Source organism: Mastigoproctus giganteus, chromosome 1 (genome assembly GCF_048544385.1).
Source record: "Mastigoproctus giganteus isolate SK-2022 chromosome 1, ASM4854438v1, whole genome shotgun sequence".
Taxonomy (NCBI): domain Eukaryota; kingdom Metazoa; phylum Arthropoda; class Arachnida; order Uropygi; family Thelyphonidae; genus Mastigoproctus; species Mastigoproctus giganteus.
Window position 1 is genome coordinate 238,157,100 of NC_143575.1, and position 16,419 is coordinate 238,173,518.

Consider the following 16,419-nt stretch of genomic DNA (forward strand, 5'->3'; position numbering starts at 1 on the left):
CTGTGCCCTTTAATCATGTCTTTAAATGAGATATGTTTTCTTTACAGGTGATATCCATCAATAAATAAATTATTTTAACACTTTATACACCACAATAAATATTTTAATAAATGAGCATATCGGGTATCCTTTGCTCATTTAATAAATGAACAAAGGATATCGGGTATGTTGTATATGTTACTAATTTGTGATCCATCCTTCCCACTGCTGACATCATTCCCTCGCTCCTTGTATAATTCTCTATAGCAGTCTTCTGCTATTTGGATTATGCTTTCTCTGCTATTTATAAGTACTCCAACGCTATTCTTCAGTTTCAGTATTATTTGTCTTTCTGTATTACTGCTCACAGCTGCTGATTTAAGTCCTTTGTTTTCTCTTAATGTTATACTTTATGCTATCAAGTTCGGGATATACGTTAATTTTGTTTATAATTGAAACAGTAAAGATGAATAAGGGTGAATTTATTTTAGTAATCAATTTGTATTATCTAGTTTATTTTCTTTCATCACCAGATGTAGATATTTGTAATTTGTAATATATTCAGATGGCGACAAAGCCTTTGGCGCCACCTGGACATATGCATCTCTTACCATAATCTGAGATTGTATCATAATCTTTCTGGTTTATATATTAATCAACATAATATCAATACAACCCCTAGGTCAACAATTATCAAACAAGTTAGATAAAACGACCATTCAGCCGTGCTATGGGGATGGCATCTCAGCCCCATCCAGAGAAACCAATGCCTGCCCCAATCGGAGTTAAGGCATGATAAGCAACTCACTGATCAACATAATTAAAACAATTATTTTTATGGAAACATCACTCACTCCATCTCAATCAGAGGCTCAATCTAAGCAAGTCAGAGAGAGAAAGCTCACTCCTTTCTAAGTCAGTTAACAACTGTCACCACAATCGTCAAAATAACACTTAACTCTGCAACATAAATTTTACCAGGAATTTGCCTGGCCCACAATCATTATTACATTAGTTAACTGTTACTCAACATCACATTATGAATAAAATTTCATTTTATTTTAGTAATCAATTTGTATTATTTAGTTAGTTGTTTTCTTTTATTATCACATGTAGGTATATACAAACAATTATTTCTGGACTTCTTTTTATATCTATTTATTAACTGATCAGACCGGGGTTCGAGCCCATCACCACCAAATACGGAGGATGCGGAAAGGCCAGGGAATGACCACCGCATATCCCGGAGCAATATGGCCTTAGTTTCTAATGCTCCTAAAAAACCAAATAACAAACAAACAACAATGACTTCAACAATACAAATATTTGTCAACAATTTTTTTCCCCATCACATTTTCATTACATTCCATTGTTGGGTGCCCCTAACAGCTGCATATGTCGCTTCAACTACAAGATCGGTACTTTACAGAGACATCTAGATAAGTTGCAATCACAAGTATCTCTTACATTTCTTACTTTAGTTATCAAAAATCCATTGTATCATGTCTTCCAGAATTATGAAAATCTGTGAATGATCAATAAAATAATTACAATAAAAAAGCTCTTTTATTTCGTAATCAATATATACAAATCAAAATACCTAAAAGAAAAGTGAAGGATGTTTCGTATAAACCATCTACCGCTCGTGATCAGCACATGCACAATGTTTTTATCCCCTCTCTCTCTTTTTTTTTTTTTTTTAAACTAGGGAAATATAAGGGATACATTTTTTTTCATGATAAAATTTTAATATTGCGAATGAAAAATAACATGAAATATTTCCCACATCACAAATAACATAAAAAGCATCACAAAACATTCCACAATATAAAAACAAATATTACATAAAAAACAAACTTTCTAGAAAAAGTACACACAAAAAAAAAAAAAAAAAAAAAAAAAAAACACACAGATTACGTGAAAAAATATTATTTCACAAATACTCAAGAAAAATTTATTCTAAAAATTGCTATAGAATTTACTTCTTTATTAATATTTGTTGTTGATCTTCTGCTTTGCTCAATAGCTGCGCGATGATTACAGAGGAATGATTTGACGTAACGATCCAGATCAAATTGAAGTAATGATTTTCCATTTAGATGTATGGTCATCATAATCTGCAACATGTTTAATTTATTCATTACACAATATTATTCATTACACTGAAAGCTCACTCAGCTTTTGCACTGCTAATCGCAATGGTTTCAAAGATATTTTCTGGCTTTCTTAATTGAAAAGGTAATTTAACTCAATTTTAAAGATAAACTGTCTTCAACAAAATCTCTAAAATCATTAATTTTTATTTCATGTTTTATCAGAAAACTTATAAATTTCTTATTCGGTTTTCACTGTCTTGCCACTGAGACAAAAGTTCTTTCACATTCCACGATTTTGGGTAGCATATGTTTAAAATTTCTTTCAATGGTATCGTTATTTTCTTTATTTAATTTAAAATCACCATGTTACATTAATAATTTATCTTCTAAAGATAAAACAATGCATTTAATAACTTGCCACGAGGTAATTTTTTTTTTACTTTCGATTTTGATTCCTTCAAATTCTTTCCGCTTCAACATGTTCTCAATTTTAGCTTCATAATTTCCTTCAGATTTTTCAAATTAGCAATAGCTTTGATACTTTGAATAATTAATTTGCATGCTTTTGCCATTGTCATTCTGTAAAGCTTCTGAAAGCTAAGAGAGCTCCTGCAGGATGTCGATCATTAGTGCTAAATGGTTAAGAAATTCCAAATTTAAAAGTCGATTTAATAATCCAGAATATTTAACCCCTGATTCAAAATGTTTGCACAAAGTGGGATAATTCCTCCAACCCACAATTGCCATCTGCAAGCTACTCATCGTGGCCCGAACACACGACCGATCTTTATAGTTTCCACATAAGGTCCTTTAGCAATCATCCTTAACTCGCGCTAGTTTTTTTGAAGATTGGTGATAGTTTTTTTTCAATTATTACCTCTATGCCATTATATATTAGAACATTCTCTACACAGTGAAGGGCTAGACAGAGTTTCAAAATCTGCCAACATTTCATCTTCGTAAAGTTTGTATAATATCTTAGTTGCCTCAATCCCACCCCTCTACATTGCTACTCTCACTAGTTCTTTGAATACAGTGCAAAATGTCAGAATCACATGGATATTCAACTACTGTGACCATGTAAACATAGACAGGAGAAATTTACTGGAAGGCATGGATCACTCACTTCTCCAAAAAACATATGCCCATTTGTCGGAGTAAAGGGGAAACCACAACACAGGTTGACCAGAGACTATAATCCATGTCGAGAATCTTCTTAATCCTCTGACTGGCTATGGGAAGCATATTGACTTCTCAGTAAGTGACTGAATAGGTTTCTGAAACAGTAATCCCTTTCACCCTTAATTCGCACTTTCTAATTACCTAAAGGCCAGAGGTAAGAACAATGCATACAAAGTTGTCTCTTCTAATCAGTTCGTTACATGGAAATTTTCTTTGTTCACCAGAAACTATTTTAAATGTAATTACCAAGGGGAATCAAAAAAATTTGCTATAAAGAAGTTTGTTCGACAGAGGTCCGACTATAATTAAATCAAAAATGAAGCAATTTTAAAATACATAACCGATCGATTGCGCCATTAAAATGCTGGGAATGGGACCCCCGCTCACCCCACCATAGTTTCGGCTCTGGATACTCTATAATTGGATTCAGGATTTCATTTGTAAAATAAATGATCATCTCAACAAATTTGGGCTCACAAATTTTCAAAAAAAATTTAACAATGGGCTTGTGCGGGCTCACTATAGCTCACCACTGGGTGCTACTTCGTATCATCTTTATGTAGCAATGAAGATAATGAGATTAGAAACGAGAGACTCATTTTCAAATAATTAGGTAGAGATACAAAACTGACCGGAGAGCAAGTTCAATCCAAAGAATACACTAACAGCTGTGTCTAAAACGCTTTGGTCTTCCTAAGGACAATTCCAAACTCTACCTACTACTGGGCTCAATGTAAGTGCGATCTATTCGCTATGATTAGACAGCTCGGTAAACCAACAATGTTCTTTGCTCTGAGTGCCAATGAAATCAGTTGGCCATGCTTGCTTCAGCTATTGTACAAGTTACAGAATAAGAGGCAAGTGAGGATTGATGTGAGCAACATGGACTTCATGCATAAGGCGATGCCACTGAATGAAGATGCTTTAACTTTTGTGATATACTTCAAGAAGATTGTGGATGTAATTATGAACATATTGCAGTTAAAAAGTTATACAAATTTGCGTGATCAACTTTTTATAAGTGCATAGAATTTCAACATCGTGGTAGTCCACACATGCACATTTTGCTGTGGCTAAAAAACAGTCCCAAAGATCCTTTTGGCGAGAACAAAGAAGATGGCATTGCAATGATCAAAAGTTAGTGTATGTCTCTGCTAGCGAGGTTTTGGGGAGCATCAAGCTTCAAACACATTCACGTGTTACAAGAAAACAGCAGCAGATAAATGATAGACGTGTCAATTTGAAGCATCATTTATGCCTTGTCGCATAATTGGTGTTTCAAATTGACATTCGTGTTGCAAAATCGTCATTTTAGTTATTGACACCTCTTTCATTCCCTTGGAATTCACTATTCTGTGACATATCATTTCCGTTTTGCAAAATCGTGACAAATTGGTTTTACTCTGGTCCGAAATTTAGTAGGTGCCACCAAAGATGTTTTCACATCAAAAACACTGAGATAAAATACTGAAATAGACAACGAAGGACACCATGTATGTAATAATAAAAACCAACCGAAATCCATAAGATGTGCCAATGCAATGTTCAGGGACAGTATAGCACTGACTAATCATCAACCTGTACAGATACGTAAATCATTTTGTCTGGCCTAGCATAGTGATATAGGTTTTGCAGAGAGTGGGTACATATTGAATGTACATTAACTGTTATTAAATTTATGTTATTACCATTGCCCATATCACCCAGTGAAATGTCTCTGAAAATTCACATATTAAAGTTGCGTTTTTACAGGTGCCATAGCTCTAAAGTAATGAAAACAGAATAAAAAAAAAACAAAAAAAAAAAAAAAAAATTGTTTCCTGCTGTTTATATACAAACTATTTTAAAAATTAGACTTACCAATTTTTAACAAATTCCGTATGCACTGTGGAGTAACCTTGTTAATGTTGAATGACCAAGATGTTGAGCCCGTTCCTGAGCACACTGTCAATCCTGAACTCTTCAGTTTGCTTCTGGGAGATCCATCAATCGAGAACTCATAATAGGAAACTCTGCATAGATGAGGATGAGTGTAGGTTAACCTAGGCAGATATCATTGGCCTAGCATCACCAGCTTGACGATTGTATATTAAGTTATTATTATTTAGTACTCAATTCTTCAAACTTGCATGTTAAAGAGTCAAGCAACTGTCAAACTGGTAGCAGGCCACGAGAGGTAGTTATTTTTAAAAATTATAAAAAAGAGGAAAATAGAAGAATTCATGCACATGCATTTAAATTAGTGCACTTCACATTTATATTGACTTTATTGTAATGCTAAAATGAAGCATATAATAATGCTTCTGCTACAGTAAAAAAAAATAACTTCTTTAAATTTACTGAAAAACTTTTCTTCAAGTTAAAACAAAAATGGCTATTTCTGTATTTATTAAGAGAACAACAAACCTGGAAAAAGTTAAGATTAGGATAATTCTACCCTTTGATCCCTTACAAACAAACAAGGAATTTTTACAGCTAAAGTCTAAAGAGAATTTTAAATGAGAGTTTTAACATCCATATTTTAGAAAGAGGAGTGCCTACACTATGATACTGATCTCTCACGCTGTGATACTATTCAATAAGCTACTCTGGTGTCACTGAATTACACTACACTAAAAATAAATTCAATGTAATTCTAATGAGAAAAATACTATTCATCTGTTGTGCAATATTGAGACCATGTAAGTGGAGTAGCAACACCGTGTAAGATTTTAAGCATCCTTATCTACAGTTATTATTTCTATAATGAAGAGCTAAGATGGCCGATTTACACATATGCCTCTATGGAACCATTTCCCCTTATCATTTGGGAAAATCTAAGTCGAAATCCTGTTAATCATGAAAAAAAGTTAACCTTGGAATGTTTAAAGGAACTCACAACCATGCATTATATAGTTATTTATTACAACTAGTCTTAGCTTAAAATAGCAACATTAATGCTAAATAGTATTATGTTATGTCACAAGTGATCTGCTTTGAGTAAAAATTAACATTAAATGAGCAAAAATTGAAGCATCACATCATTAAAATTAACTTTGAAAATTTAGTATTAAATTTAATCCATGTACTAGTGCCAATGATTTCTTATGAGAGGTCTATGGAGTATGAAAGTGTATATAAGTTGTTTCAGTGTGGTGACAACAAATCATGCCTGTATATGTACCGATTGTTTTGAAACTTTACATGAACATAGTGCCATCTGTTTGTGTTTATAGTAACAGTAACAATTTTTTTAAATTTGGCAGAGAAGGGTGCAACCTTTTCACACAGTCTCAAACAAGGTCCAAGATGATACGGACTTACATAAGATAAAACTGAATAAAGTAATACACATATAGATGTAAAGGATATAACAGCATAAAAAAATAAAAAAAAACTAATGAGTTTTTTAATAAAATTTTGACAATCTTATCCTAATAACTGGCTATAAAGTGAAAATACAAAAATAATATCAAAGAACATTTATGTACATAGTTTTGTGTTTTCACAAAATTTCCAAAATCCTTGAAAAAATGAACTGCAAGAAATTTCAGGGACTGGCTCTGTATCTTGAAACTGAGGTAGTGATTTGCAACTTGCAGTTTTTTTTTTTTTTTTTTTTTTTAAGTTAGTTGTTGGCGCATCGGCTTCTGTGGCCATAATGCACCTCCCAAGGTTTTTTGCAGTACTTTGATCCACGCCCGAGGCGGGATTCGAACCCGCGACCTTTGGGTTGCCAGGCAGGCACTTTACCTACCCGGCCAGCACAACTTGCAGTAACATGTTCAGTGACTCATTTGGACATGGTAATACATGAATCATCCATTTATATGCTGTCAGTTTGAATTAGCATGTGTTGTACAGAAGGTGGCAGCCTTTCAATTCCAATAATTTAATTGCTTGTATTTGTGATCTCAGCAGATGTGATCAATGTTTTTGATGATCCGCAAAGTTTCTAGTGAAATGGGCATTTATTATAGAATATGTCAATTAATTTTAGCAAGGTACAGTATTTGGGAATGCAGTGCATTTCATTCAAGTTTCTTCTTAACATTCTTGTTGCTGATAACAGAGCAGCAAGTTCTCACATGTCAACCTTTGTCAACATGCTGCTGCCAACCCACACTGTTTCTTACATTGCTGATGAGTGATGAGTCAGTGTATGGTCTCGAAACAAAGGTTAAAAAAAAAAATCTATAAAATAGAAACATCATGCTTATATTTTTTGACTCATGGGACATTGTTTATTATGAATTTGTTGCATGTGGTCCAACAGGAAACAGGAATACTACAAAACAGTTCTATGACAATTGTGAGATGCTGTTCTCTGAACAGCATCTCAAAATTGCAATTTTTGTATCTGTATTACTGCAGATACAAAAAACTGCTATAGATGTTTTCACATCAATAATTTTCTGAGCAGTGAAAGGGACTGAATGCCACACTGCTATAGCTGAGTGTTCAATGATGCCAAAGTCAAATGCAAAGTACTGAGAGTATCGAGCAAGCCAACCTAACAAATAAAGACTGAGGTAGCAATGAGTGTGCAAGAATGACAAAGAATATCGAGAATGCATTGCAAAATCAAGCATTGGATTTTAGCAATGCCTTCAACCAGCAACGCCGCTCCATCTAACAATAATGTACCCGAAGTGAGGAATAATTATGTACAACGGAATATTTCTCCAATTGCAGAGCAGATGAGTTTATATGATCAAGCTCCCTTTCCTTATGCCAACTACTATTTACATAAGAATGCGCATTGAGAGCTTGAAAGGAGATTTATGAAATTTCTGTTCTGTGTGCTACATTTGCGATCATCTATGCTTCGAAAATAACATAAAAGAAATCAGCTGCTAAAGATGCACCACTGATATGCACTGCATTTCCCAATGTTGATGTCGACGGGATCCTTGTGTGTAACAGCTGCATAGGATCACTTAAGAACACCATTCCAGCACTATCTAAGTCGAATGGCTTTGTATACCAGAAATGACATCACATTTACCTAAGTTGGATTCAGTGACCGAGAGGCTCATTTCTCCTCACATACCATTCATGAAGATAAGGTGCCTGAGACAAGCATACTGCAATACGGTATTCTGGGCCAAGTGATTAACATGCCTGTTTCAGTCAACATGATGATAAATCACTTGCCAAGGGAGATTGACTGAAACAGGCACATTGAACGGTTGGCCCAGAATGCCATACTGTCCATATGCATCTCAGGAGCCTTATTTGTGCATATAAAAATGCAAGAAAACACACAAGTCCAGCTATTTGATTGGGTTAGTAAGAAAGCTAGTGGTTAAAGCGTGACTTCAATATTTGGTCGCCATGCTATCGATTGTATCAAATCACGATAATCAGTCATTTTTTGATTACAGTCACATGGAAATTGTGAACAACTGTTAAATTGTTGAACAAACTGTTGAACAATTGTGAACAATTGCTAAAGACAACATAAGTGAAGCAGTTCCAATCGAGGAAAGTCTCATCGCCCAACAGCAAATGTATAGTGATGGTAAATATCTTAGAATTGCCCCAGGAGAAACTAATATACCACAGATCACTGTTTGATGAGCATGCAGAGGAACTGCCATTTCCCAGCATTTATGTTGGACAATTCAGAACTTTCAGTAGAGAATTTACAAGTGATTCCATTCATGATGGTAACAAGCGGGCTCAGACGATCTGACCGACCAGTGTTACTCTACATCATCTCCTTTATGTAGCAATGAAGGTAATGAGATTGAGAACAAGAGACTCTTTGACAATGGCTTTCAAATACATAGGTAAAAATACAAAACTGACCAGCGAGTAAGTTCAATCCAAAGATTATATTAACAGCTGTATTGAAAACAATTTGGCCTTCCAAAGGACAATTCCAAACTCTACCCACTACTGGACTCAATGTACGTGTGATCTATTCGACATGATTAGACAGCTAGGTAAACCTAAAATGTTCTTGCCTCTGAGTGCCAATGAAATCTGTTGGCTGCACTTGCTTCAGCTATTGTACAAATTACAGAATAAGGAGAGCAATATTAGTGAGGAACAATATGAGCGACATTGACTTCATGCAGAAGGCGACATTAGTGAATGATGATGCTGTAACTTGTGCGATATACTTAAAGAAGTTGGGGATGTAATTATGAACATATTGCAGTCAAAACGCCATAGCCCATTTGGTCAACTTTTTATAAGTGCATAGAATTTCAACATTATGGTAGTCCACACGTACACATTTTGCTGTGGCTAAATAATGCTCCCAAAGATCCTTTGGACGAGAACAAAGAAGATGCCATTGCAATGATCGAAAAGTTAGTGTCTGTCTCTGCTAGTGAGGCTTTGGGAGCATCAAACTTTAAACCGACAAACACACATTCAAGTTTTACTAGAAAATAACACCAGATAAATGACAAACGTGTCGACACGTGATTTTGCAACACGAAAATGACTTGTTGCAAAATTGTCACTTCCGTGCAAAATCTTGATTTCCAGTTCGTTGATTGATCGATAAACTGGAAATGACATCGTTTTCTGTGAACGACACCCCCCCCGGAATTCATTATTCTGTCACGATTTTGCGACTCGTCATTTCCATGTTGCAAAATTGTCATTTGCGGTTTGCTGACCAAATCGACAAACTGGAAGTGATGTCATTCTTGTGTCACAAAATTGTGACAAATTGGTTTTATTTCAGCCTGAAATTTAGGAGGTGCCACCAAAGATGTTTTCACATCGAAAATGTTAAAATGAAAGAATTTTTATACTTTGAATATTAGTGACTTTTAAGTAATACTTTGCATTTGCTTATGCAATATGCAGAAAATACAAAATACAAAAAAAAAAAGTAATACACGAAGAGTTAAGCAAATAGTGACATCATTTCACTTCCATTGCAAGAAACAGTAATAAAGCATAAAAACATATATATTAAAATCTTGTGGTTATACATATTATATTTAAAATATAATGGTGACTTCATTTTTTCCTAAGTTATAAGGTGACCGAAGAAACTATTATTATATCATGCTACAATTTAATGCATGCAGCAACACACATACAGAAAAAGTAAGCAATATAGCAAAAGTGGTGCAAGAACTTACCTTGAAGATAATGATTCTCCAATGAAAACTTCATTCAATGCCCTCACTGGAAGTATATTTGTCCTTGTATTGGTATTATCTCCTACTTCTCCTTCCACATTTTTATGTTGCCCTTCAACACAGTCTAAAAATCTATACTCGGGATACTTCAGCTGCTGATCATGAAGTTCAATGGGAGGTTCATAGGCTTGCTCTCCTATTAACGTAACCTTTATTCTCTGTCTATATGTCCACCTGATAAATTATTACATAGTTTTATTGTAAAGCTATAGTATGATTTAATTTTCTTGTATTTTAGAAAATACTACTTAAAAAAAAACATCAATTTATTTTGGAATGAACAGCTCCCAGCTACTTTATTATGGCCACGAATTAATAGCATGAGGCCAATAGTTTCTATAGGATTGACTCTAATCTCACAAAGTAGCATGGAGCCAACAAGGTGTTGAAAAGTAACACAAAGAATACTGGACCATTCATGTAAGAAAACTTGCCTCAATTCCTGGAGTGATATGGAAAGAGGACTATACTGGTGAAAATACCTTTCCAGTTCATCCCAGAGATGCTCAATGGGATTGAGGGCACCTCCGTAGCCAGGTGGGCAGGAGCAGAAGTGCGTATCATATGCTTCTTGATTAGACCGTGGTTCGAGCCCGTGCCCACCAAATATGGAGGATGCGGAAAGGTTAGGGAATGACCACCGCATATCCCCAGAGCAATATGGCCTTAGTTGCCTAATGCTCCTAAAAAACCAAATAACAAACAACAACAACAATGGGATTGAGATCCACAGATCAGGTTAACCATGGTAGATTCTTGAAGCCTTCCCAATTCTCCTTAAATCATTCTTCCACAATTTGACAGAGTAATTTGTTGCACTGTCATCTTGAAAGCACTTATCCACAAGGGTCTCAAACTTGTCCAAACATGAAACAATTGCCAAGGTGTACTTGGAAATGTTCCATGTTCAGATATGCTCTGGTGTACACAGTGTAATCAGGGGACCAAGGGTATGCATCATAAGCATGCTGGCACCATTCACTTCTTCCATCAGGATATATTATTGGTACACAACTGGATGATTCCAATGTCTCGTAGTTTCTTTCATATGTGCATCCTTCAATTATAAAAATTGTAAATCAGGACTTTGGTGCCTTTGTGCTGTTAATGGATACTTATATAATTTTTGCCATATTAGCATTAGCAGAGGCACATGATGCAAGAAAGCAAGCTTATACAGCATTAGCAAAAAAAAAAAAAAAAAACTGCTTGTAAGTTTGTTCCAGCAATCAACTACCTACTGGCTAAAGGCAAATTTCCACACATCTATTTGACAACTCATTGTCTTTCCTCAATTTCAGTTTATGCCCCCTCAGGTTTGTAATCTGAGCAACAGGAAGAATCCCATCAGCACTGAGCCTGCTCACAGGCGCCTAGTCTCCAGATGCTGCAATTTGCAATTTGCCTTTCTTTGTAACAGCACCCATTTGGTACTCATTCTAGCAACTCTACATCCTTCCTAAAACGAGGTCTCCAGACCTCATTTTAGTACTTAAAGTACTTAAAGTGTGGCCTGAACATTGCATTATACAACAGGGCAATCATCCTCCTTATCCCTGCTTGCAAAATTCCTGTATATCATTGACAAGACCACAGGAGCTACTCTTGCAGCCTGTCCGCACTGTTCAGAAAACTTCATATCTTACTACACAATTACCCCCAGGTCTCTTTCATTCTCCACTACCCTGAGTGTAACACCACACAGTTGGTACATTTCTCTGGAATTACTGCTACCCAGTAATAAATAAATATTTTGGTAAAGACCAGGATACTAGCAATGAACCTCTTGGACTAAGGGTTATAAATAATAATTTTACTTCTGTCATTCATTGCATACCATGAAATCTTTTTTGATAATTTTTTTTAGAAGCACTGATACCTTGAAAGCATTGGGAGACAGAAAATTGAAGGCAACTGGTACAATTCATGAAAATTGTACATGAAAATGTCCTATTATGCCTTCCCAAGTTATGGAATAAAAAACAGAAAGAGGTTTTATAGATCATGGGTTTGATTCTAACAATGAAGTATTGATCACAAAGTGGCATGATAATACTCCTGTTACAGCTGCTACAAATTACAGTGAGGTTTACCCATCTACCAGTTGTACACACCACCCTCAAAAGTTCCAAAATGATGTAGTAATACAAATCCCAAAGGTTATTTCAGAATATAATAATAAATCTATGGAAGTTGTAAATATGATAATCGCGAATCCCTGTATAGAGTTAGAATACGAGGGAAGAAATGGTGGTTTCCACTTTTTATGCCATTGTTTGACATTGCTGTTGTAAATTCTTGGAGAATTTATCAATCATCATCTAAATCCAGATAACACCCTTTCCTTGCTAGAAGAAAAATAGTTTTGGCTTGCATTTCAAAGCCTTCATCAAGTCGTAAGCATCCTGGTCCACAAAGAAGTAGGCTTTTGGGAGATGGAGGGGAACAGTAAGTCAAGATATTCGATCAAGGAGATCATCTCATAATACCAATTCAAACTCAAATACGTTGTGCATTATGCAGAAAGAAAATGAAGAGAATTTGTAGTCACTGTGATGTTCCACTGCATGATCTATAATGAATTGCTTGTAGTTTAGTCATGGAAATGGACTCTATCATGCCTGAAAAAATATAAATTTCTTTTCCAGAAGTCAACAGTGGAGTAACAATATAGAGTAAAGAGTGATGTGTTTATTTTTAATATTTAGTGAACATGCCTACATTTTTACTTTCTTCCTATGATATGAAAAATAAAGGAATTCTAAGATATCTCAGCTTTTTTATATCTAAATGATCTTATGAGTGATGGCCACTGTCCCATAAATGGGATGCCCTTTTTCAGGCTCAAGATAGGCAGATTTTATGTATTTAATGGTTGTAGCATTAACCTAAGACCTTTAGGAAATGAAAACAAATATAATTAAAAATCTTTGTAGTATAATTATGGCTTTTAATGGGTTAATTAAAGTATAAAATATTCACATACAAGCTAATGATTCATTAATACAACTCAAATTAGGGTGGGCCATATTTTCAGATTATTCACCAATAATAAGTTAAATAGCAAAGCTTAGTAACTTATCCTATAACTTATCTAATTTTCACCAATAATAATTATTTATTACACAACCAAACACTGTGATATAAGGTCCAGTACAGATTGGTGTGCATTATGTCTGCAGACTTTCAACCCTTCAACATGTCTATATCATTTTAAGTTACAACTTTGTCATGAAAATAACAGCCTTCCAGTGGTGCCTTGAGCTTCAGGAACAAAAAGTTTCATGGGGCAAAGCCTAGTGGATATGGTGGGTGTGACAGTACACACACTTTTTTGTTAATCAAAAAAGACCCAAACAATGCATTGTCATGCAAGAGGAACCCACTGCCATCTTCTTCATACTGAGGCTGTACACGATGGAATCTCTGCAACAAAGGTTTCAAAATGTCCAGATAGTAGCAGTAATAATAGGCAGCAGTAACACTTTGGTCATTAGGTATGAACTTGTTGTGCACAATTCCCTGGCTATTGTTGAAAGTGATGAGAATGATTTGATGACCTTTCTTGACAAATTTTTTTTGGCTTTGGGAGAGTTTGCCAACTTCCACTTCACACTTTGCTGTTTCATTGTAAGATTGTACTGAAAACACCATGTCTCATCACCTGTAACAATAGAGTTCAGGAAGTTTGGTTTTTATTTCAGTGGCCTCAATGAATTCTCTACAGTGTTCAACTTGCACATGTTGTTGACCATCTGTTAATGAATGTTAGACAAACTGTGAGCAACCTTTGTTTTCTTCAAATCCTGGGTTATTTGTCAAATGGTTTCCATATTAACACACAGAGCTTCTGAAATCACATCAATCTGAAATCTGAGAGCACATCAGTCATTGGTAATGATTTCCCACACCTTTTCAATCAACTCTGGCATTTGAACAGATTTTGCTAGGCTTGGATGTTCGTGATCTTCCAGTGATTCTCTTCCACAAGTGAAACATTTATGCTACTCAAACACACATGCACAAAACAGAATTCTCTCCATACACTTGCTTCATCATTTGAAATGTTTCTATGGCACTTTTGCCTAGTTGAACACATTTGATGACTGTTCTTTATCCATTGTCCCTCCACAACACAGACACAGGAAAGATATGCAGTTCAACTTGCACTACGTTTTGAAATGGTGGCAATTTCCATTGACCTTGACAGTGGTACTCAAGGAACAATCACTCTTTCATTTCATGTTTACTTCTAGTAGATAGCAGCACTAGCACTCATCTCATAACATCAGTCTCGTTTTCCAACTGCGACACTATATATAATGCTAAATATAGTACACTAGCAAATTTTCATTACAGTTCAATTAAATTTCATTTCAATGTTTGCTGGTAGTTGGTTTCTTTTTGACTTATACAAGTTATTTACAAGTCAGGGTTTGGGTCACAATCCTGACAGTTATAATCCCTACAAACAATCTAGACAAGCCAAAATCCTGATATGTTATAATACCAACAGCTGTAATACTCTCTTAATAACAGCAAATTAAAAAAAAAAAAAAAAAAACACACAAATGGAATTTTAAAACAATTTTATTCGGTAGTTTTATATTTACACTGGTTTTATGTTCATATAACCCATGCATGATACTAAGTACTATAGGTTCTAATACTTCTCATGTTTGGGATGTTCACAAAAAAAAAAAAAAAAAAAAAAAAAAAATTTTACACTACGATCATCACATTATTTCGAAATTACATAGTTGCATACATACATAAAATGTAACTAATTATTTAAAATAATCAAATATTTAAATGTCATATTTTTGAATAACATATAATTGTAATTTACTAAAAACTAAATTAACTTAATTTTACAATATTATTAATTGATTAGAATGAAACACCATGAGCAATTCCATAAAAGTAATCCATCACAGATCAATTTTCATAATCGTTCAGAACAGTCAAAATTCTTGTTTCTCGATCAGTTGTTGCCCTCTTCTATTTTTGGACAAGGTTCATCATGCAGTATACATTCAACTTGTTACCAACCTGCTGCTGTTCTTTCTAAAATTCTTTGATAATGCTATGGATGCCAATGTGTGCTCGTCCAATTACGTTCTCTCATCTTCTGTAGTAAGTTTCTACAATATTTTGGATATGGGGAATTTCTAGTTCGATGGAGTCATACCCGGACCATAAAACTGGTGGCAACAATGGTGGAGCACGAACAGCAGTACCAGTACCCAAATACTGTGTTATTCTTTCACAAATATAATTGTTTACGAACCATTCAGTCACATCACTAGCTTCTGTTGGCAAATGGGGCTTCAGAATGTTGAATGCTTCTAGAATTTTGAGGGTAAATAAAAAAGAAAAAAAAAAAAAAAAGTGCAGCACCAAACTGAACTTTGTCAGTGCCATATCGAGGTGCCAATCCACTCACTTGAATCTTTCTCTAAAAAACACTGACCCAGGTGGAAGAAACAAACTTTGTTCAACACATCAGGAAATTCACTTTTAGAAGCATTTATTGTAGCCAGTTCAAGATCAGTTAATATTGTCTGTGGCTTCAGTTCAATTTTGTTTTCTTCAGCAAAGTTAATTAAATCTTGAAATAAACATAACTTTCTTTGCTCTTGCTGGTCATTAACACACACAAACTAATGTTAGAATTCGGCAATTTTCAGAACCAACTGGTACATTTATTGTATAAAATTGATAAAAAATTTTGAGAACAGTTTTGAATGTACCAGCCATAATCCAATATTGAGCTTGTGATAAACACTGAACATTTACTTTAATTGTGAAAACCAATTATTTTCTCTTCCACTACAGAAATTCTACCCAGAAATACCTTGCCATTTAATTTTTCATGCAAAGCAATTGGAGTGTCAATTTTAGCCAAAGATCGTGGCTCTTCTGGTTGTTCAGCTTTTCTCACCCATTTTATTTTCTTGCGGAGAGTATTTTTTGACAGCACATATGCCTGGGCAGCAATTCCCGAATTT

The 16,419-nt window shown here is 34.7% G+C and overlaps 1 protein-coding gene across 5 annotated transcripts in view; it reads right to left on the reverse strand.

The window, feature by feature from the left end:
* Window positions 1–16,419, reverse strand: part of LOC150091672 (NAD kinase 2, mitochondrial-like) — a 71,824-nt gene that overhangs the window by 20,633 nt on the left and 34,772 nt on the right. For 3 of the 5 annotated variants that reach the window (XM_090385114.1, XM_090385150.1, XM_090385131.1), the window contains exons 5-6: window positions 10,349–10,582; window positions 5,118–5,299 (exon numbers count right to left, since the gene is read on the reverse strand). In XM_090385114.1, the coding sequence (XP_090241240.1) occupies window positions 5,118–5,299; window positions 10,349–10,582 (416 nt within the window). The remainder of the gene's footprint in view (window positions 1–5,117; window positions 5,300–10,348; window positions 10,583–16,419) is intronic. The other 2 variants (XM_090385123.1, XM_090385140.1) reach the window with 1 other exon arrangement.